The sequence below is a fragment of the Acinonyx jubatus genome, chromosome C1, assembly GCF_027475565.1.
Source record: "Acinonyx jubatus isolate Ajub_Pintada_27869175 chromosome C1, VMU_Ajub_asm_v1.0, whole genome shotgun sequence".
Lineage (NCBI taxonomy): Eukaryota > Metazoa > Chordata > Mammalia > Carnivora > Felidae > Acinonyx > Acinonyx jubatus.
In genome coordinates, this window is record NC_069381.1 from 35,618,058 (window position 1) to 35,645,207 (window position 27,150).

Below are 27,150 nucleotides of genomic sequence, written 5' to 3' on the forward strand. Positions count from 1 at the left end.
GACTCTAGGTCAGAACCTGCCATTTTAATAACCAATGTCAGAGGCAGTTTTTCACTTTATTATTTTGTCCCCTAAATACAAGAGAAAATGGAGTTTTTCTGGGCTGGTTATGGTAACTCATGTTTGCAGATCTTCCTGAAGATGCCTTCGTATTGCATGTACCAAGTCCTGAGAGTTTTAGGCCTAATATCAAATTTCAGCCAGATTTCACAAGTGACCCTCTACAAGTGTAAGATATGGGAGCTTCTAGTTTATGGGACCTTTAGAGCCTGGATGGCTTCCCAGAGGATGTCCTGAGGAAGCTTGGATTTGAATGAAGAAGTGTGGCAACAAGACAGGCTTTAGCAAGAAACATGTGGGAATAAGTTCAAGTTCCTTTAATGAATTAAAGAGTGCCCTTGCTCATCTTTGAAAGGATTTAGATGCCAGGCAGTATTGCAAATAACCTTACATTCACTTAATCGCCACATCTGTTTTACAAAAGTATTTTTGAAAGGTGGTAAAGCCATTGGAGCTTTTATCTGCTATTTGCTCCTAGACCTTCAGAAGGTGTAGTAGTAAAACTGCAGGTCTGGCAACTTAAAATCCTAGATCTCTGCATGTTAAGCTACTCCTGCCCATATTTTCCTAGACTCAAAGCCAGAGGGGGTAGGTCAAAGCTGTGATGAGGGCCCAAACCCTCGTCTCAAACCTTGACTGCTGAGGGGCTCTTCTGTGGGAGGAGGGGGATCAACAAAGCCAGCTTTTGGGGCAAGGGAGCTGGCTTCCAGTGAAGGCGAACTGGACATCTGTGGAACGGGGAGAAGAAAGTGTATCTTTAGCAAGAGGTTTGTCTTGACTACCCAATGTAAATCAAGTTAACCTCATTGTTCTCTGATTTCCTTATCCATTTACCTAGATCTACCTAATAGGATGTATGAGGGTTAAATGAGTTCATTCACAGCACTTGATAACTTGGCACATGGTGGTCAGCAAATATCGGCAATTAACCACACCAATCACACCTGTGGTGCCCCTAGCTCCTGGTGGGCCCTCACCAGAGGTGGGTACTGGTATTCCTGGGCACTTGCTGGATTGATCTCTGCCAGTGTCTGGACACCTGCATCTCTTGCATTAACCAGTCGCAGAAAGAGCTCAGCCTGACCTACCTGGAGAGAGATGAAATAGTAATGCACCTGTACCTGGAGTAGACCCAGTCCTCATTAATCCACACTTACCTGGGGAATCCCATTCAGCTGCCCAAGGCTAAGGCTGGGGTCCAGAGGAAGGGCCCGAAGTGGAATACGCCAGTGACCACTTAGCACTCTTTGATCCCGGTCAAATAACACCAGTGAGGCCCAAGCCTTTGGCTGTGGTGCTGTAGCCCCTGCCAGCCCCTGCCAGGCCTGTAGCTCACAGACCAAGGATACTGATGGTGAAGGTGGCAGTCTAGAACAACCAAAACAAGGTGTCAGAACTGTTCTCCCTTCCTAGGATAGCCCTCAGAGCCAGTGGCCCTATGTACACATGAGAAAACTCAGAATGAGGGAAAAGCCTCAAAATGTGGCACCAAAGCCAATCTCCACATACTGACCTGGGTACAGGCTGCCTGCTGGCAAGGATGGCACAGTTGCCCATGGGCCCAGGAGCTGGAGGTGGGGGCAAGCAAAGGGCTGGGGGCAATGCCGTGACCCCTCCTGTATCCTGTCCATCTCGGGTCAAACCGGTCAGTAGTTGCACCCAAATCCAAGAAGCCTCAAGTCCCCGAAGGAAGTCATAGAAAATGACCAGACCAGCCCTGAAGAACACAGGTCTCAGCTGGCACCTACACATAAACACACCCCCAGCTCCTCTTAACCTTGCCCCCCTCAACCCTCACTTGTCCTAGTGGTCTCCTTAATTAAAAGTGATGGCCAAGTCACAGAGGATGTCAAAAGAGGAAGCCCGCCTCACCCAGGGTCGTAGGGTGCAGGGCCCAGAACGTCAGAAGTGGGCAGGAGGAAGTGTGCATCCAGGCCTAGGTTTCTGGTCATGGTTCCAGGAGGCAGCGGCTGTGGTTGGGAAAGAGTGGACCCCAGAAAGCCTCCCAGGTGTCCATGCTTCCCCAACTGCACAAAACAGAACTGCCTGCCACCCTCCCCCACCAAACCCCTGGGTCCTCACAGCCTCTTCTGTGCCACTCAATAGGACACCTGTGGGGTGTGGAATCGGTGGCAGTGGGGGAGCCACCCGGGGTGGGAGGCGTGGGGGATCTTCCCTCCTTCTCAGACTTGGGCTGGGATTCGCGGCAGGTGGCAGCTTCCTAGGCCCTGGGAGCAGAATTAAGAGTAGGGCACCCCTAAGCAGGACGCAGCAAGTAACAGCGCTGAGATAACCCTCCCCCGGGAGCCTAGGTGCATGGACACCTGGAGATGCACGTAAACAAGGACGGACAGCACGTAAACACCAGCCTCATTCCCCATACATGGTCCCTCTAACCCCCTCTTCCGAGCTTGGTCTGATTGAGCTAGGTGACCTGGGACGGGTACTCGCTGAAGCCAGGACGCAGGGCCTGCGCCTCTCTGCATCTGCAAGGCCAGGATTTCTGCCTCCAGGCGCCGGTTTTCAGCTTCCACTACTAGAAGCTCCCCCAGTGTGGCATCTGCCTTCCTTCCTGCGATGAAAAGTCCGACCTGTCACCTCTGACCTCTGGTGACCAGCTGGTGAGATTCTGAGTTCTCCAGCTTTAGGTCTCTTTGGACAAGGCTGGACTTGTCAGGTAACATTCTAGCCATTGCCACAAAGACCACCCAAGTTTTATACTTCTGGGTTTTTGCTCAGGTGGTCCTCATGCCTCCCTCATCACCTCCCTCAACCGCCCTTTTCCTCCTCCCACAATTAAGACCACCGCATCTGAGAGGCACTCCTGGCCGGCCCCCCGGACCCCTCCTGTTCACCCCTGCGAGTCCGCAACCGCTGCAGCTCCAGTGTTGAGGCCTCCACTTGCAACTGACATATCTGGCCCAAAACGCCGGGGTCCCGGCCCCCGCCTCGAACATAGGCCTCACGCAGGGCCCTAGGGAGGGAGTAGGGGACAAAAAGGCAGCAGCGTCTTTCCAGAGCTGATCAGCGCTTCGCCCATGCCGTACCCGGGCCCGGGACCTCACCCGATCTCGGCAGCCAGAGTCCCTGGGTTGGCCTGTAGTACCGGACAACAGAGTTCTGCCTGTCGCAAGGGGTTGAGCCCGGTCCTGGAGTAGAGGGATACCGGCGCGGAAAAGGTATTACAGATCCAGACGCCAGGCCTCCGGAAGCCCCGCCCCTTCCCGACCTAACACTCGCAGCTTTCCAGCGGCTTAGGGGCTGGAGCCTCGCGCGTCCCGCCCTCCCGAGGGTCCCGCCCAGCCCCAGCCCCGCCCCCAAGCCAGCTCAGCTGAGCTACCGAATTCCCCGAGCCGGCTCTCACCCGGACTCTGGCTGTAGCTGCTGAACGTGCGCCCCTAGCACTTCTAGAGCTCCCCGCGTTCGCCGGCCTTCTGCCCTGAGTTCTCGAAGCTCCCGCTCCAGGCCGATAAGGCGTGATATTCCGCCCCGGGTCTGGGCCAAACCTTGGAGGCGTTGGCTCAGTTCTGAGGCGGTAAGGGATTGGGTCGCAACGGGGCCAACAAACTCAAATCCGAAGGGCGAGGGGCGGAGCGGGCCCTTAGTCCCCCTCTCCTTTCCCCTCACCCTCGTTGCGTCGCTCCAGGGCAAGGCTCTGTGCCTTCGTCTCCACCATCCGCTTTGCGTGAGTCCTTTGCAATGCCCAAAGCCTCTCTCCCGGGCTTCCAGCAGCTTCTGGGGTGGGGCCCTGAGTCAGCGCCTCACAACGTCTTCGGAGCCCTTCTGATCTTCTGGGGACCTCTGTTATCCAGGGTTGCATTTCCTGTAGGTACAGCCACAGCCGCTGCACCTGGAGATAACAGGAACGCGCGATCTCTGTTAGGAGTAATCCGACCTATAATCTGCCTGATCTGTAGGCTTGGGGAGGACGCTGAATTTTGAGCCAAGAGTACCTCCTCCGTTAGCTTCTTCAGAGCCAATTTGCTGGCCTCTTGGTCTAAGATGCCCTGTTGTCCTTGTGGCACAACCTGGCGACAGGGTGTGGGATGAGAAATCCTCAAAGAGTTGTTTGAATACCCGCCCGGTTTGGCCAGAGGCGGCCTGTTGAGGGGTGTGCACCAGGTGTTACCTCTCCGGTCAGATGGCCAATGCAGAAGCGCTGAGTGTGGGTAGCCAGCAGGGCCCAGGAGCGGAAAACCATGTCACAGGACCCACAGGACAGGAGCCCTGGCTCCCCAGAGTAGGAGGCCATGGAATGGGATCCCTTTCCTGACACCAGACAAGACCTGCAGAAGACAGGACAGAGGGCAGGGGAATGGGAGAGGAGTTTGAAACAGAAAGCCAGAGGCAGAGAGGAAAGGCCAGGTTTACTGAGTTTAGATTAAGTTTGTTTGGGGAGGAGATTTAGCAACCTGGGAAACAACTACAAGTCTAGGCAGGTCTGGAGCATGGGCGGGAAAAAGCAGGCCACCTTTGGGAGGAGCCCCTAAAAAGTGTCACAAGGACTGCTCTACTTAATTACATGAGCATGGGCAAGTCCCTTTTAATATCCCCGTTTCTCTGCTTATATAAAGGGGAACAAACAGCTGTCTCCTAGGCTGGCTGGGCCCCATTACTCCCGATTGCTGGCCACTGAATAGCCTCCAGCAGGGAGGTGTCATCTTGTTCATTCTTGTTTTCCCCCAAATGGAGGTTACCCAAGTTAGCCCCATTCTCCATTCTAGGGAACACCTGGGAATGGAAGCAATCGGCCCTTCTGGGTTTTCTTCCAGGAAACCGGTCTTTCCTGTAGGCTGAAAAGCTCTTCTTTGCACTGTGCCTCTCTGGAAGAAACCACAGCTTTTGCATAACCAAGTCACACACACAAGGCCAGGGGTCTCTCCCTAACACCCATTCCCTGATTCCTGTTTTTTGGGTTTTGTTTTGTTTGGCTATAGGGGAAAGATAGTCCACACAGGCCAAGGAATGGAAAGTTCAGGGAGAACATTATAAATTTATCAGATGAGGGTAAGCTTTCACTTGAGCTGGCCGGGGCCAGGGAGGCCCTTCTTGTGGGTCAGATCTCTCTGCCACCTCCCCAAAGATCTGCATCCATCAGAGGCAGGAGCTCTGACTTAGCCCCATGTTTCCAAACAAACTCCCTTTTCTAAACAAGATAGAGACTTAAGGTAGCAACACCCCCTCCCCATGTAAGGCCAAGATACGACCAGCAACAGCTTGCAAAGCGTTTCAAAGCATGTGATCTCAGTCCAGCTTAAGTCCAAGGGAGAAGGGCACATTTTTAGAAATCTGTTCTGTGAAAGCTAGTTAGGAGCAAAGCCCAAGGCTAAACAGGTACGATATTTCTATCTCAACCAATTTCTCGTGTCTGGTTTAATACTTTTGCAACTTAATTCATTTATAGTATTCATGGATTCTAATATGCACGTTTTTTCCACATTTTAACACTGAAATCAGGATCGACAATGTAGTAACTGCCAAGTTTTCTTATTACTACATAAAAGAATGTCTTCAAATAGATATATTCAATGAAATATGATAGTTTTTATTGCTCAATCAACATTTCCACTTGGACTACTTGTAACACTAGCAGGAGAGACTATATAATAGTGTGGCAGATAGGGTCTCTGCCTTCCTAGCCTTTAGAATCCAACAAATGTCATGCTAGTCTTTCTGCCTCTAGGCCTCTACCCCTTCTGAAGACACTATAAGTTAGTCATCTAACATGCAATGAGGCCTGTTACTCTGCTGCTGGTCTCCTATTAGAGTATGATCTTAGACCTCTATAGCCACTGTAGGGATGGCCAAAGAGTGCCAGTGTATCTGTTTGGTTTAACTTCTACCTGGTCCATCAAATTTTGGACTAAGGTTTCATTTTTAATGTAACTTTATTTTCTTTCCTACTGGGCTGGGCACTCCCTGCATCCCCAGAGCCTTGCTGGGGAAGTGTACATTGAATGAAAAAATGTACCTCCTCCACTGGTCACCCAGACAGCACTGGCCCAAACCCTTTCCCATGTACTTATTTAGCAGGAAACTGAGACATAAACCTTCCTTAAAATATGCACACTGGTAAATACTTAAGCAGTGAAAATCAGTTTCAGGAAGGAAACTTGGGTTTCTGATTTTATTATGGGTAATTTATTGCACAAATTCTTCTGCATCAAAAAAGTATCTGCTAAAAGGAGAAACAGGTGTGTCTGAATTCAGATTTCCCTCAGACTTCTAAAGTATTTCCCCAAAGAATCCACTCATCTAATTTTAAAGGAAATATACTTCTTACACAAGACAATCCAAACTGATGCAAAATATTTATTCCAAGTTAGTTATTTTATGCAGTAGTTTTCCCCCTCAACAGACTTGTGATAACCACATCTTTTAAATCTGTAAATAATGTTATCAAAATAATCTTAATCTTTGAAATCTCACAAAAATTTATATTTTACAATCCACCCTGAATATCAAGGCTGCAAGAATAACACATTTCCTATATCCAAATATTTTACAGCTGTACCCAAAAAGGAAAAAAAAAAGAAAGAAAAAGAAAACCATGTATGCTTGGTTAAGGGCTATCGTTACCCGAGCAGCCAAAAATAAAATAAAATATCCAAATTATTAGCATTAATTTAATACAATTATAACTTCAATAGTCACTTTGTCATTGACAATGATTGCTTGAGCACAGGGGTGAGTGCCCCAAGGGCTGGTAGTAGAAGCTGTTGCTGCAGACTGGTGTCTCCTCCTCTCTGCACTGCCAGCTCCCACCTGTGCATCGCCCCATATATACTGTGTCTGTGTGTGTGTATTTAAAAAATTTTTCCCATCACACAAACTTCTCTCTATTAAGCAGATAACAGGGAAGAACAACAACAAAAGCTAAACAAGCCAATTGCTCTCTCTTTGGGATATGATTATTTCCCTTGTGCATGAAGTATTCAACAACAACATAAGAAAAGGAAAAGAACAATTTCTTTTGTATACTCTCTAAACACACAAGCTGAGTTTCCTGGGTCAGATTTGTGAACATTTATATGCCTACTTCCAGGCATCGTCATCTGATGTTTCACTGCTACTGGTTTCCGTGTCTGAGTCCTCAAACTCTGCTTTACAAGTGCTTCTCCATGGGGAGAACAGGCTGGAACTGCGGCTCTGCAAAAAGCCATTCTTCCCAAAGCCATTTCTTCTCAGCTATGGTTAGCATGGGAAAGAAAAAAGAAAACCATCAAAAACGACACTGGCAATGGGACCTGGAAAAGGCCAGGCCTCAACTCAATTCTAGGCAGAATGTGGACGGCGCCCTTCTGAGAGATTAAAGATTTCATATAGCTGTGCTTTTCAAAGTTTAATGTGCAAATAAATCATTTAATGATTTTTTTAAAATGCAGATTCTGATTTCAGTAGGTAGGGTTTCAGATTCTCTATTTCTCCAAGTTCTCAGATGATGACAATGACTGAGGGAATAGTTCTGAGTAGCAAAATTTTTCTGTCAGCCTGTAATTTCTCTTTATAGGACTTGATACTGTTATTTGTGCTTTAAACATAAATGCCATAAATACAAATACATGTAAATAAAATATAAATATAAATACCACCAGAATTTAGGCTCCATGAGGTTTGTAGAGACTCCATTAATCTTGCTCACTGCTATAAACCCTAGGATCTGGCAGTGTTTCACTCAAAGACTCCAAACATTTGTTGAATGAATTCAAATACGTCGTTTCTTGGCTCTGGCCAGAGTATCTGAGGGAAACCATAACGCTGAAGGCAGGGGAGGGTGAGCTTGCTTCTCTAGAGACCAAGGGCTGAGCCCCTAGCTTTGGACACAGTCTTGTGGTTCTGATAAGGAGTTAGAGCTGCCAGGATGAAAGAGTATACTACCTTCTGAAATCTGCAAACTACTGACCTAGTTTTTGTATCCACCTACTGGAGATCCATATTGCCTAGGAAGTGATACACTTCTCTTTATTTTTACTATGACAACTTACTTTATATTTTCTTCTCCAAGGTCCTTTTCTTACACTAAACTGGGGCTCCCTAAGGACAAGGACTGTTCTGACTCCTTCCTCTCCTGGTCATTAACTGGTCTCCAGGAAAGGTTTATGACATACCTGCTCTGTCTTCATGTGGAACTCTCTGAGCTCATCCTCTGTGAGGGGGAGGCAATTCTCATCATTTTCAGGATACTCTTGCCATCCCATTGCTTTCAATAACCTTGTAGAGGGAGGTAAGGCAAAACAAAAACAAAACAAAACAAAAAAAAAACAAAAAAACATGACACCTTTAAGCATAAGTGGGAAGCCCACAACTTTTCAGAAAAAACTTACTTGTCTAGGGGCAATGGTACCCACTTGGATTTTTCTTTCCTCCCCAGCGGGGTAAACTTTAATTATGGCAACTTAGGTGCTTGAATTAAATGAGGGATCTCCACAGTTGCTCTTTCCAGAGCACAAGGGCTATAGAGAAGAGATAGTAGAGCAGAAAATAAGATTGCATAAGAGCCAAAATGCAAGGGCCCTCTCTATCCCATAAACAGAGGAAGAAATCTCACTTTTGTTTCTTGTAAGCAAATTAGTACAGTTCCACATGTACCTAAGTTTTCTTTCAAGTTCATGGCATTGTGGTCTCCTTCATACTCTTGTGATCTTGCTGACTCCTAAAGTTATTCTGGACAGGAACCTCCTTTCAGGAAGGGACTGCCAAACATGGCAGGCCCTATCTGCCATCTAGTTAGTTGCCCAGAGAGCTGGCTGCTCTGTGTTTGAGGCCCTCATTAAAAGAATGCACTCCACCCATGGGGGTCTCATGCCTCCCAAGGCCCTTTAAAGGCCTCTTGGAACTGCTCACTTGGGTTAGGAGGGCCCAACGGCCAGCACAACAGTCCCAGAAAACCGGTTCCCCTTTCCACCCAGAGTTATAAACTGAATCTGAAACTAAACTACATGAAAGCCTTGGAGAGGAAAGTGTAAAAAAAGCTGGCAAATCTGTAAAGCAATGCCTAGCGGGCAATAGGTCAAGCAGGGGCATACAGAGAGAACACGTTATTGTGCTAATGGACACTTCTCTCTGTATGCCAGACCAGATGTGAAATGTTTTAAGTATGTTCAAGCTTCTCGCAGGCCATACACAGCATCCACTTTGATCTGATATTCCCTTACCTGTGCTCTGCTTCCAGAGAATGTGAGAGGACTTCCCTTTCCTCCTCTACAGGGAGACTAAGACCATTTTGATGACAGCCTTCCTCTCCATTTTCCTTTGGTTCTGGTGTGCTGTTGTCCTCCAACTGAAATAAGGACACACTTGGTTTAATGATCCTTTGTGGCAAGAAAAGTAATCTACAAAATTAAGGAGTCAGGATTGAGGGAAGTGCTTTTCAGAAAACAACTTCAGTTCAAAAGTCTTCCTATTTAATAATGAGGACTTGCTCACCTTACTAAGATTTCCAAAGTATTACCAACTAGTCAGGATCTTAACTTCAGGTTATGTCAATTGGTGGCAGAGCTATTAGATCCCTATGCAATACCCATGCAATCATTTGGTCTAAAGAACTGTGCTCAGCTTTAAAAAGTTCACTTTCAGGTACCTGGGTGGCTCAAGTCAACTGAGAGCGTCCGACACTTGATTTTGGCTCAGGTCATTATCCCAGGGTAAAAAAAAAAAAAAGTTCACTTTCCTAGAGTTCTTGCAGCTAGATGTTGCTATCTGACAGTTGGCCAATGTTGTATACATGCAAATTGCAGGATGGGGCTTTTAAGAAAGCACTTAAAGAAGGGAGACGTCATCCTCTTTCAGGTTTTTCGCTCTTTGTCCTTTTTCTTTTTCTTTTTTTTTTTTTTCAACGTTTATTTATTTTTGGGACAGAGAGAGACAGAGCATGAACGGGGGAGGGGCAGAGAGAGAGGGAGACACAGAATCGGAAACAAGCTCCAGGCTCTGAGCCATCAGCCCAGAGCCTGACGCGGGGCTTGAACTCACGGACCGCGAGATCGTGACCTGGCTGAAGTCGGACGCTTAACCGACTGCGCCACCCAGGCGCCCCTCTTTGTCCTTTTTCTAACCAGAACATGGATGGGTAGTATAGAGGTGCATAACTAGCCAAGCCCAAGTTGACTAAAACTTACAAGTTTCTTGATAATACCAAGGAACTCACCCTCGTATTTTTTTTATTTTTAGTTTTTTTAAATGTTTATTTTTGAGAGAAAGAACACGAGCAGGAGAGAGGCAGAGAGAGAGGGAGACATAGAATCTGAAGCAGCCTCCAGGCTCAGAGCTGTCAGCACAGAGCCTGATGTAGGGCTCGAACTCACAATCTGTGAGATCATGACCTGAGCTGAAGTCGGACACTTAACCAACCATACCACCCAGGTGCCCCAGGCTCACCCTCTTAAACTGCAACCTCTAACTCTCCTGTTGTAGGGTACAGAACAAAAACAAAACAAAACAAAACCTCTTGGCTTTACGGTTTTGTTTGTCAGATTTTCTAATTTTTTAAAATGTATTTCTAAGGTTGGGGGGAACAGAGGGATCCAAAGTGGGCTCTGTGCTTACAGCAGAGAGCCCGCAGTGGGACTTGAACTCTCGAACCATGAGATGATGACCTGAGCCGAAGTCAGATGCTTAACCGACTCAGCCACCCAGGTACCCTGTCAGATTTTCTTATATTGCAACTATATATAATCCTAACTGATAAAAGCTTCTGTAAGTTTACCAACTTCTTATAGCACCGACCAATTCAAGACTTTAAAAAAGCATAAATACAACACGGGAAAACCCCTATGTTGCCCAGAAAATTCCTATGGTCTTACATCCTCCAGCTTGTCACAGTCTCTGTTCTCTGAAAAGTCTCCATTCCGGTCATCCTTCAGAGTCTTCAGGAACTCACTCTTCCTGTCGGTAGTTCGGCGGGTCAGCTTGGTCAGGCGAGAGGAGCTGATCTCAATTGGAGGAGTAGTGCTGGAGGGACTCTGGGCAAATATCACAAATAGGTTGCTCCTGACAGCAAAGAGCAAGAACTGGAATTCTCTGGGTCACTTCTATTTGGAAGTGGTTTCCAGAATCTGGCAGCCTATTTACCAGTCTGTCTTTTACCAAAAACAAACTATCCTTTTCATATAAACAGACTTCAGCTTTGCAGGGTTTTTGCAGTTAAGACTGTATAGTTTATACAGCATCTCTTTCACTTTTTTATAGTCTCGAGAAATGATGCCGGTCTAACATAGTCTACTACAGAGCAACTACTAACTACTCAGCTACTGTCCATCTTTAGACGCTAATGGGGTCAAGAAATGACTCTGAGAGAAGCACAGCTACAAAGGAAATGGAATTAGAGCTGTACATGTCATACCGTGTATCTTAGCATATGTAAGTAAATGAGAAATGGCAATTTTAGAAAAGGCTGTTTGGCCTTGTCCTCACTCACCTCTTTAGGAGAGCTTAAAACTGCACCACCAGCCAGTACTACTGGTTTGGTAACAGAGATTGGACTGGTAAAAGCAGACTCCCGGCTCGAGGAAAGGGATCCTGATTTGTGTTCCATTCTGTTAGCTTTCCATGCACTGGGCTACACAGGAAGAAAGAATAAATCAGTCAAAACAAGTATGGAGACAGAAGCTCAGCCTGGAAGATCAGAAAGCAAACAGTGAAATGTTATGTAAGAACACGAGTTCCAAGAGCTTACCCATCTTAACATGTTTGGGAGGCATGCAACCTCTTTCTGATGTTAGGCACTTGAAGGAGAAAAAAGCAGATGGGAACCAGAAGGGTCATGGGATATTAATAGGTATTTCTCAAAAAGAAAGCTCTGGTTCAATAACTGTGGGAGAAGCTGAAGTGAATAAAGTTCAACAGGTTTCTTCACTGTGCTATTTCTCAAAGGATTTAATTGTATATGAATTTGAGAGGCAGATATAATATACAGCGTTTTCCAAACTTACTGGACCCCAAAATGTTTTATTTCCCAGAAGGAACTCTTATGGCAGGAAGCTAGTTCTAGAAGGCCAGAGCAGGCAATGTAAATGGCTAGACAATTCTGGTTTGATCCTTTCTTTGCTTGGCCTTGTGGGGCTTAGGCCTATTCTGTCACGCTGGCCCTAGCTCCAATTTGGATGGCAGCATAGTAAAGCTGGAAATTTTTTTTTTTTGAGTCAATCACACTGAAGAGACAGGAAGACAAAGCACATCAATGGAGTGAGGCTGGATAAGTGAAAAATGTCCATTTTTCCAGAAAGAAACGATCAGAACAGAGAGACGATCAGGACAAAGGAAGGATCTGAGTGAAAAGAATTTCTTTCTTGGTATTCAACAGGATATTATAGGCTTTAGGAAAGGAATTAATGTAAATGAGTATCTACCAGACGCTTATCAAACTGTTCACATTCTTATTCTAATTAGGTATAATTATTATATTGACTTTTAAGAAAGTTATACAATTTGTCCAAGGTTACTCAAATAGTATGTAGTATTGTTTTTTTGCAATGCCTCCAAAAAGAACATGCAAGCAGATAAGAGAGACAATGACCCTAGAGATTAATTTTTTTTCTTGTGCTCATCAAAATCTAAGATGGCTGCTTATATAAGGCTAAATATCAAAGATGATAGTTCCTCAGTGGCTTCCACAGAGTTGTAGATGGTTACCAGATGCCTTGTCTTTCTTTTAACATTGTCACCTCAGGACACACAAACACTTGCATTTCTGCCACAGTAGTATGAAAAGTTTACCAATGTTACATGCAACAGGATACCTACATCTCTGCCCAACTTTATTCCAATTTAATCTTAATTTTCAGTAACTCAAACACTATGCTATATAGCTGACTTCTCACTAGATAAAAACCATTATGCCCTGGGCCCTCTTTTAGTAGAGAAATTATATATGTAGAAATCCATCAGAGTGAACCACATATCAACCATGGTTGGCTTTTTTTTTTAATGTCTGAGAGAGAGAGAGAGACACACCAAGTGCACATACATGAGCAGGGGAGAGGCAGAGAGAGAATCCCAAGTAGGCTCCACACCACCAGTGCAGAGCCCGATGCTGGATTTGATCCCACAAACCATGAGATCATGACCCGAACCGAAATCAAGAGTCAGACGCTTAACCAACTGAGCCATCCAGGCACCCCTCAACACAGCTTTTTAAAAAATGTCCTCCCTTTCCTTTAAACTCCAATCAAAGCACTCCCAACTCTCTCTACCACAAATGATCCTGTCTTCTCCTACTGGACTCAGAAGTCAGAAGTCACTAGATCAAACTTTCCCCAATTCCCTCCTTTGCACCTCAAGTTTAACAGCTTCCTACTCCCTTTCTACCATTCTACACCTGGTTCATTCTCTTTCCGTTCAGAATTTATCAGTTATTTCCTCCCTTCCTTCTAATAAGTTCTTCCACTTTATCTACAAACATGCTAAGCCACCTTACTGAAGCTAGGTGAACAAAACCAAACACATTTATTTTCCTTTATACTACCATCCTTTTATTGACAAGCTTTCCTGCATTAAGTCAGTATCTGCTGTCTTACACTTGCTCATTATTACTTTTCAATTCTTTGCAACATTCACCTCCATCCCCATTTTAATAAAATAGTTCTTTTGGGGCACCTGGGTGGCACAGCCTGCTTCAGATCCTCTGTCCCCCTCTCCCTCCCCTGCTTGCACTCTCTCCCTAAACAATCAATTAATTAACTAGCTCTTTCAATAAATAACCAAAAATCTTGTTGTCATATTATATTCCAAGGCCAGCTCTTAATAAAAATATCTGTTTTTGGAGATTGCGATTACCCATCTTTTCAGAACCTGTCCCCTCTTTCCGTTCTGGATTCCCTTGCGTCTTTTCAGTGGATCCAGGAGGCATTCTCCAGGGCTCTAGCCTCAGTGTTCTGCTGTAATATGCTTCTCAGTTAACCAGTTATTTGTAACTGTTTAATCCTTTAAATTGTTGAGACCATATGATAATATGTAAAACTGTATCTCTACACTTAACCTCTCTCCTGAGGTTTGTTTTTTTTTAAAAAATGTTTATCTATGTTTGAGAGAGAGAGACAGAGACGGCGTGCAAGTGGGGGAGGAGCAGAGAGAGAGGGAGACACAGAATCCAAAAGGAGGCTCCAGGCTCTGAGCTGTCAGCACAGAGCCAGATTTGGGGCTTATACTCACGAGTTGCGAGATCACAACCTGAGTTGAAGTCAGATGCTTAACCAAATGAGCCACCCACGTGTGCTGTCTCTCCTGAGTTTTTATAAACACCTCCATGACTGGACTGGCTTTAATAGTCCTTCCCCCCATCAATTCCCAACTATCAGCCATACTTAAGCATTTGTCTTTTCCCAAACATGCCATGTTTTGCCTTCCTTCCTTTCCTTCCCTTTCTTTCCTCTCTCTTTTTGGATAACAATGGTTCCTCTGCCTCAAAAGCCCCATCTACTTGCTCCCTAACAAACTTCTGCTGTTTTCTTTTTTATTTTTTTAAAGTAATCTCTAGGCCCAATGTGGGGCTCAAACTCATGATCCTGAGATCAAGAATCACATGCTTCATGGGCTGAGCCAGCCCTTCAGGTGTGTCCCAAACTTCTACTGTTTTTAAACTATTTACTGACTTAGGCCGTGTCAATATTATATTCCAAGTACTTTTAAAACTTTAATTTCATTCTTTTACCACAATTATGTGACAGATATAATTCGCTCCAATTTATTTTTAAGGAAACAAGTTTAGCAAAATTAAGTAACTTGCTGAAAATCATAGCCCTAGAGAGCGGCATGAAGTTTGACTCTAAAATCCAAATTCTCAACTTCCTCTTTTTTAATCCTTCAGGATGGTAGACATTTTGGAGCAGTGGAAACAGCTCTGGATTGAAGTTGGTCAAACCTGGTTTAAGAGTCCTGGCTCCATCACTTTATTAGCTATGTAATCTCATATTACAGAATTTTCTACATCCTAGGATTAGAGGAGTAAACGTTATAGAATATATGTAAAAGGCCTAATGAAGGTCTTGGAACATAGGAAGATGTCAACAAATGGCAATTCTTTCCTTTTCTACTTCAAAACCCAGTTCAAATCTGACCTTATCTATAAAGACTCTGAGAAGAACATTTATTATTATTGTTTATTTATTTTTTTATGTTTATTTCTCTTTCAGAGTGAGAGAGAGGGAGACATACAATCTGAAGCAGGCTCCAGGCTCTGAGCTGTCAACACAGAGCCCAACATGGGGCTCAAACTCACAAACAACAAAATCATGATCTGAGCCAAAGTCGGACACTTAACTGACTGAGCCACCCAGGTGCCCGAGAACATTTATTTTTTATATCTGTCTCTCCACTAGACAGCAAACTCTTTAAGATTATTTTGGGGTTTGTTGTTGTTGTTTTATTTTAGAGAGAGAGAGAGAGAGTACAGGAGCAGAGAAGAGAGGCAGAGGGAGAAAGAAAGAATCTCAACCAGGCTACATGCTCAGCATGGAGCCCGACAGGGAGCTTGATCCCACAACCCTGGGATCATGACCTGAACCAAAATCAAAGAGTCTGATGCTCAACCGACTGAGCCACCCAGGCACCCCTAAGATTATTTTGTGCCTCTAGTGACAAAGGTTTTAATACACAGATACTCAACGTCTAGAGAAAATGAATGAATGGATAAATCCACGTTTTCCAGTCATCTCACCTCTTCCTTCCTCTAATACCTCGCTTTTCACGTATCTACAACCATTCTCATTAACTGTTCCTGAAATCTGACCTTCCTCTCTTTTACACCTCTAGTGAAACGGCTCCAGAGCTATACCAGTTTCCCAGAAGAACATGTGGTGTCATGTTTTTGGCCTCTAATTTGCTTCACACTGTGTGACTTTACCACCTCCCTTCTCTGTCCACTTTCATCATCCCTGTTCAGGCTTCATTACCTTTTACAAGGACAGTAACAGTTTAGTTTTCCTATTTTCATTCTACCCTCCACTTAGGATAGTCCTACACAACAGGGCTAAATTAATCTTAACCCCTGTGTCCTGACTTTTGTTCTTGCCACTTCTTCACCCTCAAAACCGTTCCTAGATGTTTGAGGACATGACATTGTCTTAACTCATTTCTATACTCTCTAGAGTCTAACAGAATACTTGCACTCATTTCAAATTAAATAACACTCATAAAAATTCTTTATAAATTCTTAAGGAACGGAGCAAAGTGTGATGGCATATTGATAATAATAGCTATAATTTATTAGCACTTACTATATGTCAGCTTTAAGTACTTCATAAAACCTTCTCATCTATTCCTCACAAAAACCTTAAAAGAGGGGTACTATTACTCCATTTTATAGATGATCAAACTGAGACTTAGTAAGAAACCTGACCACGGTCATATCATAAAGAATGTGCAAAGTGAACTCTATCTACTCCAAAGCCCTGCTGTTAATATTCATGGCACATTATTTCTTTGATAGTACTTGCTCCCTTGACTTAAATTCACATTCTTTCCCTTCTACATCAGAGAAACAAGTATCTTATACCCTTTCAAAGATAATTCAACTTGTCAGTTTTATTCCCACTCATTTCTTCCTGAGCCATGATTCTTTAATGACTTCTTGGAAGTATATTCCAAGTTGCTCCCAAGGGCTTCTTCCTACAGATTTCTTCATCCTTTCACTTAACTTTACCACCACATATATTCTATTTCCTTTTACTGTCAAGTCTCAAAAGTTGCCACTGCCTCTACTTCCACCCACGTAATTCCAGGATCCCCTGACATCTTGTTTTGTCCCTACACCACTCTCATAAAACCTAAAGTCAAAGGTCATCTAAACCTTTCCAATTGCTAAGGTCAAAACCCATTTTTCATTTATTTTCCTCAAATGGTCAGCAGCAACTGACAAGCGTTGACAACCCCAGTTGCTATCTAAACTCACCTACCCAGATTTTTGTGATAGCATAGTATTTTTTTGATGTCTGAATTATAATTTCTTAGTCTTATGGACTATATTGTTATTTTCCTAATATTTATAAGATATTAAATATTTCCTCCAAGTTTTATTTTCCCGTTCTTTACTCTTCCATCCTTGTCCCTTAGAGATCTTATCTACCCTGAAAGCCTCATTCATTACCACGAGGATAAGGACCCCCAGTCTGGATATTTCCCCAGTGCTCCCAGGAGTAATTAAAATGATCATCCACTATCCCTCAAATATGCCTAGTGTTTTCTGGTTTCAGAACTTGCATTTAACTACCTCTTCTTACTATGTACAATACTCCCCAGACTCTTTTCTGCCTATCCAAATGTGAATCATCCTCCAAAGATCAGTTCAAAAGACAGTTTTCAATAAAATTTTCCTCAATGGTCATAATCTGAACTGATGCTGCTCCTCTAAACTGAACACTAAATAGTGTTTATTTAAAAAAAAATTTTTTTTAATGTTTATTTATTCTTGAGACAGAGACAGAACGTGAACAGGGGAGGGGCAGAGAGACAGGGAGACACAGAATCCAAAACAAGCTCCAGGCACGGAGCTGTCAGCACAGAGCCCGATGTAGGACTCGAACCCACGAACTGTGAGATCCTGACCTGAGCCGAAGTTGGATGCCCAACCGACTGAGCCACGCAGGTGCCCCCTAAATAGTGTTTAAGTGATTTAGTTATTCCAAGTCTGTTTAGAATTTATTAGCATGTTATTATTTTATTTCACATATATCACATGACCTTTCATATTGTTATATCTTGTTAATCAGATTTTCAGCTCATGGAGTATCATGACCCATGTTGTACTTCTCTGTACTGTTCATAACCACCAAACACAGTGCTTACACACAGAGGAAATGAATAAATGCTCACTGGTATTCCTCTCAATAACAAAGTAAATTCTAGTTATTGCTGTACTGTGCTAACAGCTCAGAGCCTGGAGCCGGCTTCAAATTATGTGTCTGCCTCTCTCTCTCTCTCAAAAATAAACATTAAAAAAAATTTTGGGGGGGGGGGCACCTGGGTGGCTCAGCCAGTAAGCGTCCGACCTTGGCTCAGGTCATGATCTCACAGTTCGTGGGTTTGAGCCCCACATCGGGCTCTGTGCCGTCAGCTCAGAGCCTGGAGCCTGCTTTGGATTCTGCATCTTATTCTCTCTGTGCCCCTCCATGACTCATGCTCTGTCTCTCAAAAATAAACAAACGTTAAACAAATTTTTAAAAAAAACACTAAAAAAATTTTAAATTATAATAAAGAGATCCAATAAAGTGTTATAAATATTATGATAAGAGACAAGAGCAATACTCAATTAGAGATAAAAGGATGAATTAGATCTTTAGATGTATGTGATAGAAAAGGATTCACAGAGCAGGTAACATGAACTTGAAGGATAACTAATTTCCCAGGTAAAAGAAAGAAGCGATAGTAATATATAAAAGATGGATTAGAGTTAGGCTATAAAGAATTATACATGCCACTGCCAAGGAGTCTAGCCACTGTTATTATAAGATCAGTGTTGGCAAGCAACAACCCGTGGGTCAGAGGCCTGTTTTTGTATGGCCCATGAGCTAATAATATTTTACATTTTTCAAGCACTGTAAAACAAACAAAAAAACACAAGGGGAAGGGAGAAAAGGTAACAGAGACCATATGTCATAAGTGACCAGCAAAGCCTAAAATATTTATTATTTGGCTCTTCACAGAAAAGTTTACCAAACCCTTCTGTAGATGGTTTGGGACCGCTAAAGTGATTGAGGAAAGGATGTGTTATATTCAAATTGTTTTATGATAATCATTCTGGCAGTTCTGTACAAGATGACTGTAGGGAGATGAAGAAATAGAAGAGGACACTACAACAGTAAATGGGAGGTGAAAAGGGCACAGGACATCACAGAGGGAGTTACTGACACGGACTTTATAACTGCTTGGTAGAGGGGAATGAGTAATGAGGAGGAAAGAAGCAGCCAATCTAGACAATCACCCAAGTGATCAAACGGATGTTGATGCTATTAATGGAAACAGCAAATTAAGAGAAACAGGTTTATGAGATAAAGCTCATGAGAATGAGAAGCCTACTAAGAAAGCAGTTGGCAGCAGTAGAGAGTTTGGAGACAGAGTAAACCATATCTACAGATATCTGTATATAACTATATAGATATCTGTACAGTTACTATCTATTTTTTTTTCTGTTGAATCATTCACCAGATACTCATTCAGTAGTATATATATATTAGGTACTGAATGAGTATCTGGCGAATGATTCAACAGAAAAAAATAAAAATACTAATTTTTTTCCTAATTTATTACCAAACTCCTGCTGTATAAGGTTCTTATACAGATTCCAAATCATACCTTGGAAGGTGGTGGTGCAGGCTTAGGAACCAGGTTCTTATAGACACTTGGAACCATGGTTGACGATTTGTTCCCATTTGCATGGTGAGATCCTGGTGAGGTGAATGCAGCAGAGAAGGCAGCAGAAGGATCTTCTTTGGAAACTTTTTTGATGACTAGCATTTTGGAAGGTTGCTTGGCACTAGGTGGGTTTTCTGTGAAATACAATAGCGAAGAGACAAAAGAATGTCAAGCAATGGTTAACATGAAGCACAGTTTATATGAAGTCCTCACTTTCAACAGAGAGCTGGCAGGTGAGACTGAGGGACAAACATTTCCTGGTGTGCACTTAACAGATATTCTCAAAAGTGACAATACTTGAGAACTACAGGAAAAAAGGCAACATATGAAGCTAAGTTCATAAATCAACCAGGAAGCCCAAAGATGTTAGTAGTCCTTCAGGGGCTTAATATGTCTAGTGTATGGTGTGATCACTCAGGCCATCAAGAATATATCCAAGGGTGGCAGTTCCTGTCAGCAGGGGAATGGAGAGAGATGTGGAAATTGGGAAAAGGAGGCTACCATGGGACCTTCTGATCAAAGTGGAACAAAGCTTTACACTATTAACAAAGGGGAAATGGTACAACAAGCACCCTTAATTCTGTAACTCAAAATCCAAAACCAGTATTCAGGTATGCTAAAGCCTTCCCAATAAGATGCCTAACTACTGACTGAATAGGTCTAATGTAGGAACTAGGGGAGTCTCATTTGTAAATGCCAACAATTTCAAAACTACAGATCACATTTGGTATAAAATACATTGATTTGTATGTTAATTTTTTATAAGGCTAGTTACTCCCAGCATGTACACATAAACAGGTATATGTGTGTTTTCACCTTGCCTTCTACAATAAGCAACATTTAACTGCCAAACCTGCCCCCTAACCACCCCCACCAAATAAAAAAAAAAATCAAGTGTATCCTGGCTGAACAAAATACTCTATAGGATGTGGTAGTATGCAGCCTTTCAAAGAACATTTTAGAAGAGTATCCCATAATATGAAAGAATGCTTAGTACATATTGTTATATATGCCTGCCAAATATTTAGGAGACAATTATAACAACATAAAATTCAATTGAATTGTTACAAATGAATTAGCAATGTTAATTAAACATTACTACTTATAAGCTTTAGATTATTCTCCCTTTGCTTAAAATCTTTCAAATTCAGGGCTCTACAAGCTCTCAATTATCTGTATTGGGACTCCACTACCATTACAGTTCAATGGTATTTTCGGCGGGCAGAGTAAGAGATAATAGGTGTTAGTTACCATGTGCAAATGGATGAGATGAGAAAAAAAGAGATAAAGAAACAAACAAACAAAAAAGAGATAAAGAATTTTTGCTCTTCTCCATGCGAAGAAAAATTTAAAGTTGTGTGCCTTTAAAATGGCAAAATCTACCTACCCCACACTCCAGAAGGGGTCCCAATAGGTCTGCATGGCTGATTCTGTTTGCCAGCTTCTGGATTCAAAGAAGGCTAGGAAAAAAGGGATATTAATGGTTGATAAAGAAAGCTAATTATTTTGGCACTTTTTACAAAGTAGCCATCACCATGGAACCTATCAAATAATTATATATGAGCAGCACTTATTTAACGCTGTAATCAGAATCAAGTAAGCAGAAGATATTGAAATGCTAAATCAACAGATCTTGTATTAATCTTAGGCTCTCTTGGATTTCATTTCCCTTAATGTAAGAGGATTAAATTTGTTTTTTTAAAATGAACAGATTAAATGTAAGTCCTCAGCTGCCAATAGGAATATATACGCCAAATAAGGAGGCACAGAAAACTGAATGAACAAGAATGTAGATCACTTTTCTCAGATTTAAGGACAATCTGGACAGTGAAATGTGTAGTATTCGTAACTTATTCTAAGACTGCTTTAGGGCAGAGGCTGACAATGTGCCAGGGACAGTGCTAGAAATACAAAGACAATTAAGAAGAGCCCCTGTGCCCACTACAAAGATATATTTGTAGACAAGCATAATAAAAGGTTACAGGGTTTATGATAAAAATTCGTATTAGGGAAGAGGAACGGTCAATTCCGCTTGAAAAAGAAGTGCTATCAGAAAAGGTTTCATTAGAAGTTAAAGGACTAAGAAGGAATCTTTAAAGATGAAGTCCAAAGTTGGAAAATGGGTGATTCCAGGAACAGAATGCTCAATGAACATCTGGACAGGAAAGCGTGAAAAAGAATAGAATATTCAGAAATCTGCAAATAGTTTAGAATGATTAGTACTAGGGAAGGAGGGGATCCTTCTGTGCTGAAAGAGATGTCTTGCAAAGTAGGCAAGAGCCAGACTGCAGTTTAGTTTTTAGGGAGACTAAATTTTACCCTGTAGGTATTGAAGATCCATCTCTCGGGCAGAGTTAACATAATCCATAATCATTAAGTTTTTAACAGTCTGGTAAGCAGCTTGAAGGATGTATTTGAGAAGTTTAAACATCAACTAGGAGACCAATTCCACAGATCCATAGATAAAGAGAGAAATGAAGGTAACAGGAATAGAGGAAGAGATGAGGGGAAGGATGGGAAAGTGTTAAGAGCAATAAACTGGACTTAACAAGGTTGAGTATGACACTGGTGTTCAAGCCCAAACTTTACAATATGGTAATAGAGTAGGAGAATGCTTTTCAGCACAATTACCCACAGAACATTAAACAAACAACAGAAAGATGCCCAGATCCACTACAAACCTTCTGAATCAGAATCTCCAGGGATGGAGCCCCAGCAGGTACATATTTTCAACCCATCAAGGTTGAGAACCACAACAATAGGATAAGCACAGATACATACTGAACAACTAACTCAATATATAAACGGACAAATTAGTGACAAAATATGAAGGACAGGTAAATACACTCCTCTGGATAGAAAAATACAGGTAAAGGGAGTCCCCACAGATAAAAGCTGTATTTTCCTGTTTTAACAGGCTTGTGTTCTTTGTTTTAATGTTTATTTCTGAGAGAGACTGAGAGACAGCATGAACGGGGAAGGTGCAGAGAGAGAGGGGGACAGAGGATCTGAAGCAGGTTCTGCCCTGAAAGCAGAGAGCCTGATATGGGGCTCAAACCCACAAACCGTGAGATAATGACTTGAGCCGAAGTTGGATGCCCAACCAACTGAGCCACCCTGGTGCCCCTAAGCTTTTATTCTTGGTCACATTTCATTTAGGGTTTTCAGAGCTACTTTATGTGTGGTACCTTCTATTTCTCTCCATTGGTTTTTTAAAAATAGTAAAATACAACACAGATACAAAAAATTACAAAAAACAAATGGGCAAAAGCTCCGGTAATCACCAGGCAGTTCAAGCAACAGAATATCAACATCCAAACCAGAAAACGTTTTATAAGCCTCATTTAAAAAAAAAACAAACAAACCAGGGGTGTCTGGGTGTCTCAGCTGGTTAAGTGTCTGACTCTTGATTTTGGCTCAGGTCATTATCTGAGTTACAGTGACAGATTAACTGACAGTGCAGAGCCTGTTTGGGATTCTGTCTCCCTCTCTCTCTGCCCCCCACTGCTCTCTCTCAAAAATAAATAAATAAAACCTAAAACAAACAAACAAAAAACCACAACATAAACCCAAACACAAACCTCCCTCCCCTCTAAAAATAACTATTATCCTGACTTATGGTGAACACCTCTTTGTTTTGCTTTTACCACCCAAGTGTATATCCCTCAAAATGATTATTTGGTCTCCAAAAAAATATTTCTTAACTCTTAACTTACAGGTTACTCTAAAATATCTTATACCTCTATATTTCCTATAAATTGGTGGTTGGTTCTAGAGGCTACAGAACTGCCCCCCTCCCCTATACACATCTTTATTTTGGAAAGGCAACTTCTTGCTAGCTTTGTGCACTAGGAGACACATAATGTCTGATTATGCTTCTTTTTGTGAGGCTGGCAGATATGGATGCTCATAGCCTAAAACTATTAACTTACTACAAGCTGCAAAACAATGATCTTCCAGTTTTATCATTCCTTCTTATTAGCTAGTATACTTGCATAAAATGGAATTTCCTCTCATCTATTTGGTGACTCAATGGTAAAATTCACAGGGAAAGATAGACTACATGCTTATTTCTAAGGTGAGGTATCACTGAGAACTCACAAATTTAATCAGTTAATATCCTTAGCTGATGCATGAAACATCTATATTTGGCCAGTGGGAACATCTTCAATTTGGCTACTGAATACTTTTGATACAGCTCTAGTAATCTTTAATCACTTCTCTGCTATGTAGTATGACAAAATGTTCCAAGCTTATCTTACAAATATCCTGTCCAGAAATGCTATTTCAAGACTACAATCTGGGTACTAGGGATGCTAACTGCTATGAGGTTGGTCACTGCTTTTAGGTCTTTTCCATGAGCAGAGTCTGGAAATATATACCTGTTTTCAAAGAATATATCATAACATGACCTCTCACTGATAGAGATTTTTTAAAAGATTTATTTTAAGAGAGAGATTGCATACGAGGAGGGAAGAGGGGCAGAGGGAGAATCAATCTTAAGCTCAACATGTGGCTCGATCCCATGACCTTGGGATCATGACCTGAGCCAAAAACAAGAGGTGGATGCTCAACCAACCAAGCCACCCATGTGCCCTGTTATTTCTAATTCATATTGAGAAACTTGAGTTTTTACCAAACATCTTATATCTATACTTCCTTTCCTCTACACCAAGAATCCTGACTTTCAAGGACACAAGGTATAGAATATCATATTCAACCACTTTATCTCGTATTACATACAACAGTTACATACAGATTACATACAACAGTAATCAGAGTAACAATCAACATGACACCACCAACATGACTAATAAAATGTTATTCTGTACAGGCTCTCCCCATTCTCCCACTAAAAAGTTATACTTTTTTGGGGCATCTGGCCGGCTCAGTCAGTGGAGTATGCAACTCTTTTTTTTAATGTTTATTATTTATTTTTAAGCAAGGGACGGGCAGAGCGAGAGGGAGACACAGAATCCAAAGCAGGCTCCAGGCTCTGTCAGCACAGAGCCCAACGTGGGGCTTGAACTCACAGACCGTGAGATCATAACCTGAGCTGAAGTTGGACGCTTAACCGACTGAGCCACCCAGGCGCTCCATGAGCATGCAACTCTTGATCTTGGGATTGTGAGTTCAAGCCCCAAGTTGGGTATAGAGATTACTCAGAAATAAAATCTCTAATAAAAAAAGTAAGGTGGGGCGTCTGGGTGGCTCAGTCGGTTAAGCGTCCAACTTCGGCTCAGGTCATGATCTCACGACTCGTGAGTTCGAGCCCCGCGTCAGGCTCTGTGCTGACAGCTCAGAGCCTGGAGCCTGTTTCAGATTCTGTGTCTCCCTCTCTCTGACCCTCCCCCGTTCATGCTCTGTCTCTCTCTGTCTCAAAAATAAATAAACGTTAAAAAAAAAAAAGACTGGGCAATTAACATCAACAAATACTACTATCTAATCTATAACACTTATTCAAATTATAATACTGATTAGTTTCATAGCAAAACAAAATTTTTAAAATGTACATTGTTTTTTTCTCATCCAGTATCCAATCTGGGATTACATGCTTTTTTTTTTTTTTTTTTTGCATAGGCTCCACGCCCAATGTGAGGCTCGAACTCATGACCCATAGATCAAGAGTCTCACTGACTAAGCAAGCCAGGCACCCTGAACGTGTTTCCTTTAGTTGTCTTATCTCTTTAGTTTTCTTTAACCTGGAACTTTTCTTTCATGACAACATTTTAAAAAAGTAGACGCTACTTCTTTTGTAGAATCTTTTGTAATTCTTTAGTAAAACTTCAATTTGAGTGTGTGTGGTATTTCCTTATGGTTAGATTCAGGCTATGCATTTCTGGAAGGAGTTCAAAAAGGTGAGGTTGCATTCTCAATGCATCACATCAGAAGGCTTATTATATTTATTTCCCCCATGACTGGTGATGTTAATCTATTTTTTAAGTTTATTTATTTTGAGAGAGAGGGAGGGAAAGAGAGACAGCACGCACATGCGGGGGGGTAGGGGCAGAAAGAGGGAGAGAATCCCAATCAGGCTCCATGTCGTCATTGCAGAGTCTGACATGGGCTTGATCCCACGAACCATGAGATCATGACCCGAACCAAAATTAAAAGTTGGATGCTTAACTGACTGAGCCACCCAGGCGCCCATCTATTTTTTTAATAAAATAAAATATAGAGTGAAATGCACATATACCAAGTATACCATTCTATGAGTTTTGAAAAATGCTCATAACTCCTCAACCTCTATAAAAATAAAAACTACCTTCTACAACAAGAAAGTTCCTTTTGCCCTCTGCAGTCAATCCCCACTTCACACAAGCAACCACTGTCTGGATTTTCTTTCCCACCATAGATTACTTGCTTATTCTAGAATAGGCACATAAATAGAACCAGATGGTATGTACCATTTTGTGTAATGGTACACTGAAACATCAGTCACTCCTTTTTATTAACAAATATGTAATTCATTACATGATTACACCACAACTTTTCTATTCTTGGGTCAACAGATATTTAAACTGTTTCCAGTTTGGTGCTATTATGAATAAAATTAAAATAAATGAACATTTACCTTCATTTCTCTTGAGTATCTATAAATAAATATCTAGAAGTGCTGGGTCATAACGTAGTTTTACAAGAAACTACCATAGCTTTTCCCAAAATGGTTAGACTACTTCATGTTCCTGTAATGTATGAGAGTTCCAAATGCTCTAAAATGTGACCGAATTTAGTGTTTTCAGACTTATAAATTTTAGCCATTCTGGAGCGTGGGTAGCAATATCTCACAATGGTCTTAATTTGAATTTCCACATTTCCCTTGCAACTAATGACAATAATTATTTTCTCCATGTGCCTACTGGACATTTGAGTATCCTCCTTTGCGAAGTATCTGTTCAAATCTTGCTCATTTTTTTCTTTTCAAATTTTTATTTAAATTCTAATTAGTTAACATACTGTGCAATATTGGTTTCACAAGAATTCAGTGATTCATCACTTACATACAACACCCAGTGCTCATCATAACAAGTGCCCTCCTTAATACCCATCACTCATCTAGCCCATTTCACACCCACCTCCATCAATCCTGTTTGTTTTCTATCTTTAAGAATCTCTTATGGCTTGTTTCTCCCTCTTCCCTACCCCCTTGCATATGTTCATCTGTTTTGTTTCTTAAAATCCACAGGTAAGTGAAATCCTATGGTATCTTTCTCTGACTTATTTTGCTTACCATAATACTCTAGCTGCATCCATCTCACTGCAAATGACAAGGTTTCATTCTTTTTGATGGCGGAGTAATACTCTATTATATATGTACACCACATCTTTATCCATCCATTAGTCGACAGACACATGGGCTCTTTGCCATAGTTTGGCTATTGTTGATAATGCTGCTATAAACATTGGGGTGCATGTCCCCCTTTGAATCTGTATTTTTGTATCCTTTGGGTAAATACCTAGTAGCATAATTGCTGGGTCATAGGGTAGTTCTATTTTTAGTTTTTTGAGGAACCTCCATACTGTTCTCCAGAGTGGCTGCACCAGTCTGCATTCCCACCAACAGGGCACATCCTTTCTCCACATCCGCACCAACACCTGCTGTTTCTTATTAACTTTAGCCATTCTAACAGGTGTGAGGTGATATCTCATCATGGTTTTGATTTGTATTTCCCTGATGATGAGTGATGTTGAGCATCTTTTCATGTGTCTGTTAGCCATATGGATGTCTTCTTTTGAAGAGTGTCG

General features: G+C 42.2%; 2 protein-coding genes across 7 annotated transcripts in view; both read right to left on the minus strand.

Moving 5' to 3' along the window:
- Positions 1-607: 607 nt before the first annotated feature.
- On the minus strand, positions 608-6,209 carry CCDC17 (coiled-coil domain containing 17). Its single transcript, XM_053203251.1, is given in 14 exon segments — positions 608-698; positions 700-788; positions 1,038-1,148; positions 1,218-1,428; positions 1,574-1,777; positions 1,933-2,030; positions 2,143-2,288; positions 2,495-2,632; positions 2,916-3,034; positions 3,126-3,209; positions 3,425-3,587; positions 3,688-3,910; positions 4,014-4,088; positions 4,190-6,209. Coding segments are annotated over 14 exon segments (1,875 nt in total). The 5' UTR covers positions 4,313-6,209.
- Positions 6,210-6,354: 145 nt separating this feature from the next.
- Positions 6,355-27,150, minus strand: part of GPBP1L1 (GC-rich promoter binding protein 1 like 1) — a 62,833-nt gene continuing 42,037 nt past the window's right edge. For 5 of the 6 annotated variants that reach the window (XM_027059320.2, XM_053213445.1, XM_015066866.3 and 2 more), the window contains 7 exons: positions 20,792-20,864; positions 19,345-19,538; positions 11,477-11,617; positions 10,863-11,021; positions 9,216-9,340; positions 8,169-8,271; positions 6,355-7,248 (listed from right to left, as the gene is read on the minus strand). In XM_027059320.2, coding sequence (XP_026915121.1) covers positions 7,096-7,248; positions 8,169-8,271; positions 9,216-9,340; positions 10,863-11,021; positions 11,477-11,617; positions 19,345-19,538; positions 20,792-20,864 — 948 coding nt within the window. In that variant the 3' untranslated portion in view covers positions 6,355-7,095. Of the gene's footprint in view, positions 7,249-8,168; positions 8,272-8,319; positions 8,514-9,215; positions 9,341-10,862; positions 11,022-11,476; positions 11,618-19,344; positions 19,539-20,791; positions 20,865-27,150 lie in introns of those variants that run through there. The other variant, XM_027059321.2, reaches the window with a different exon arrangement.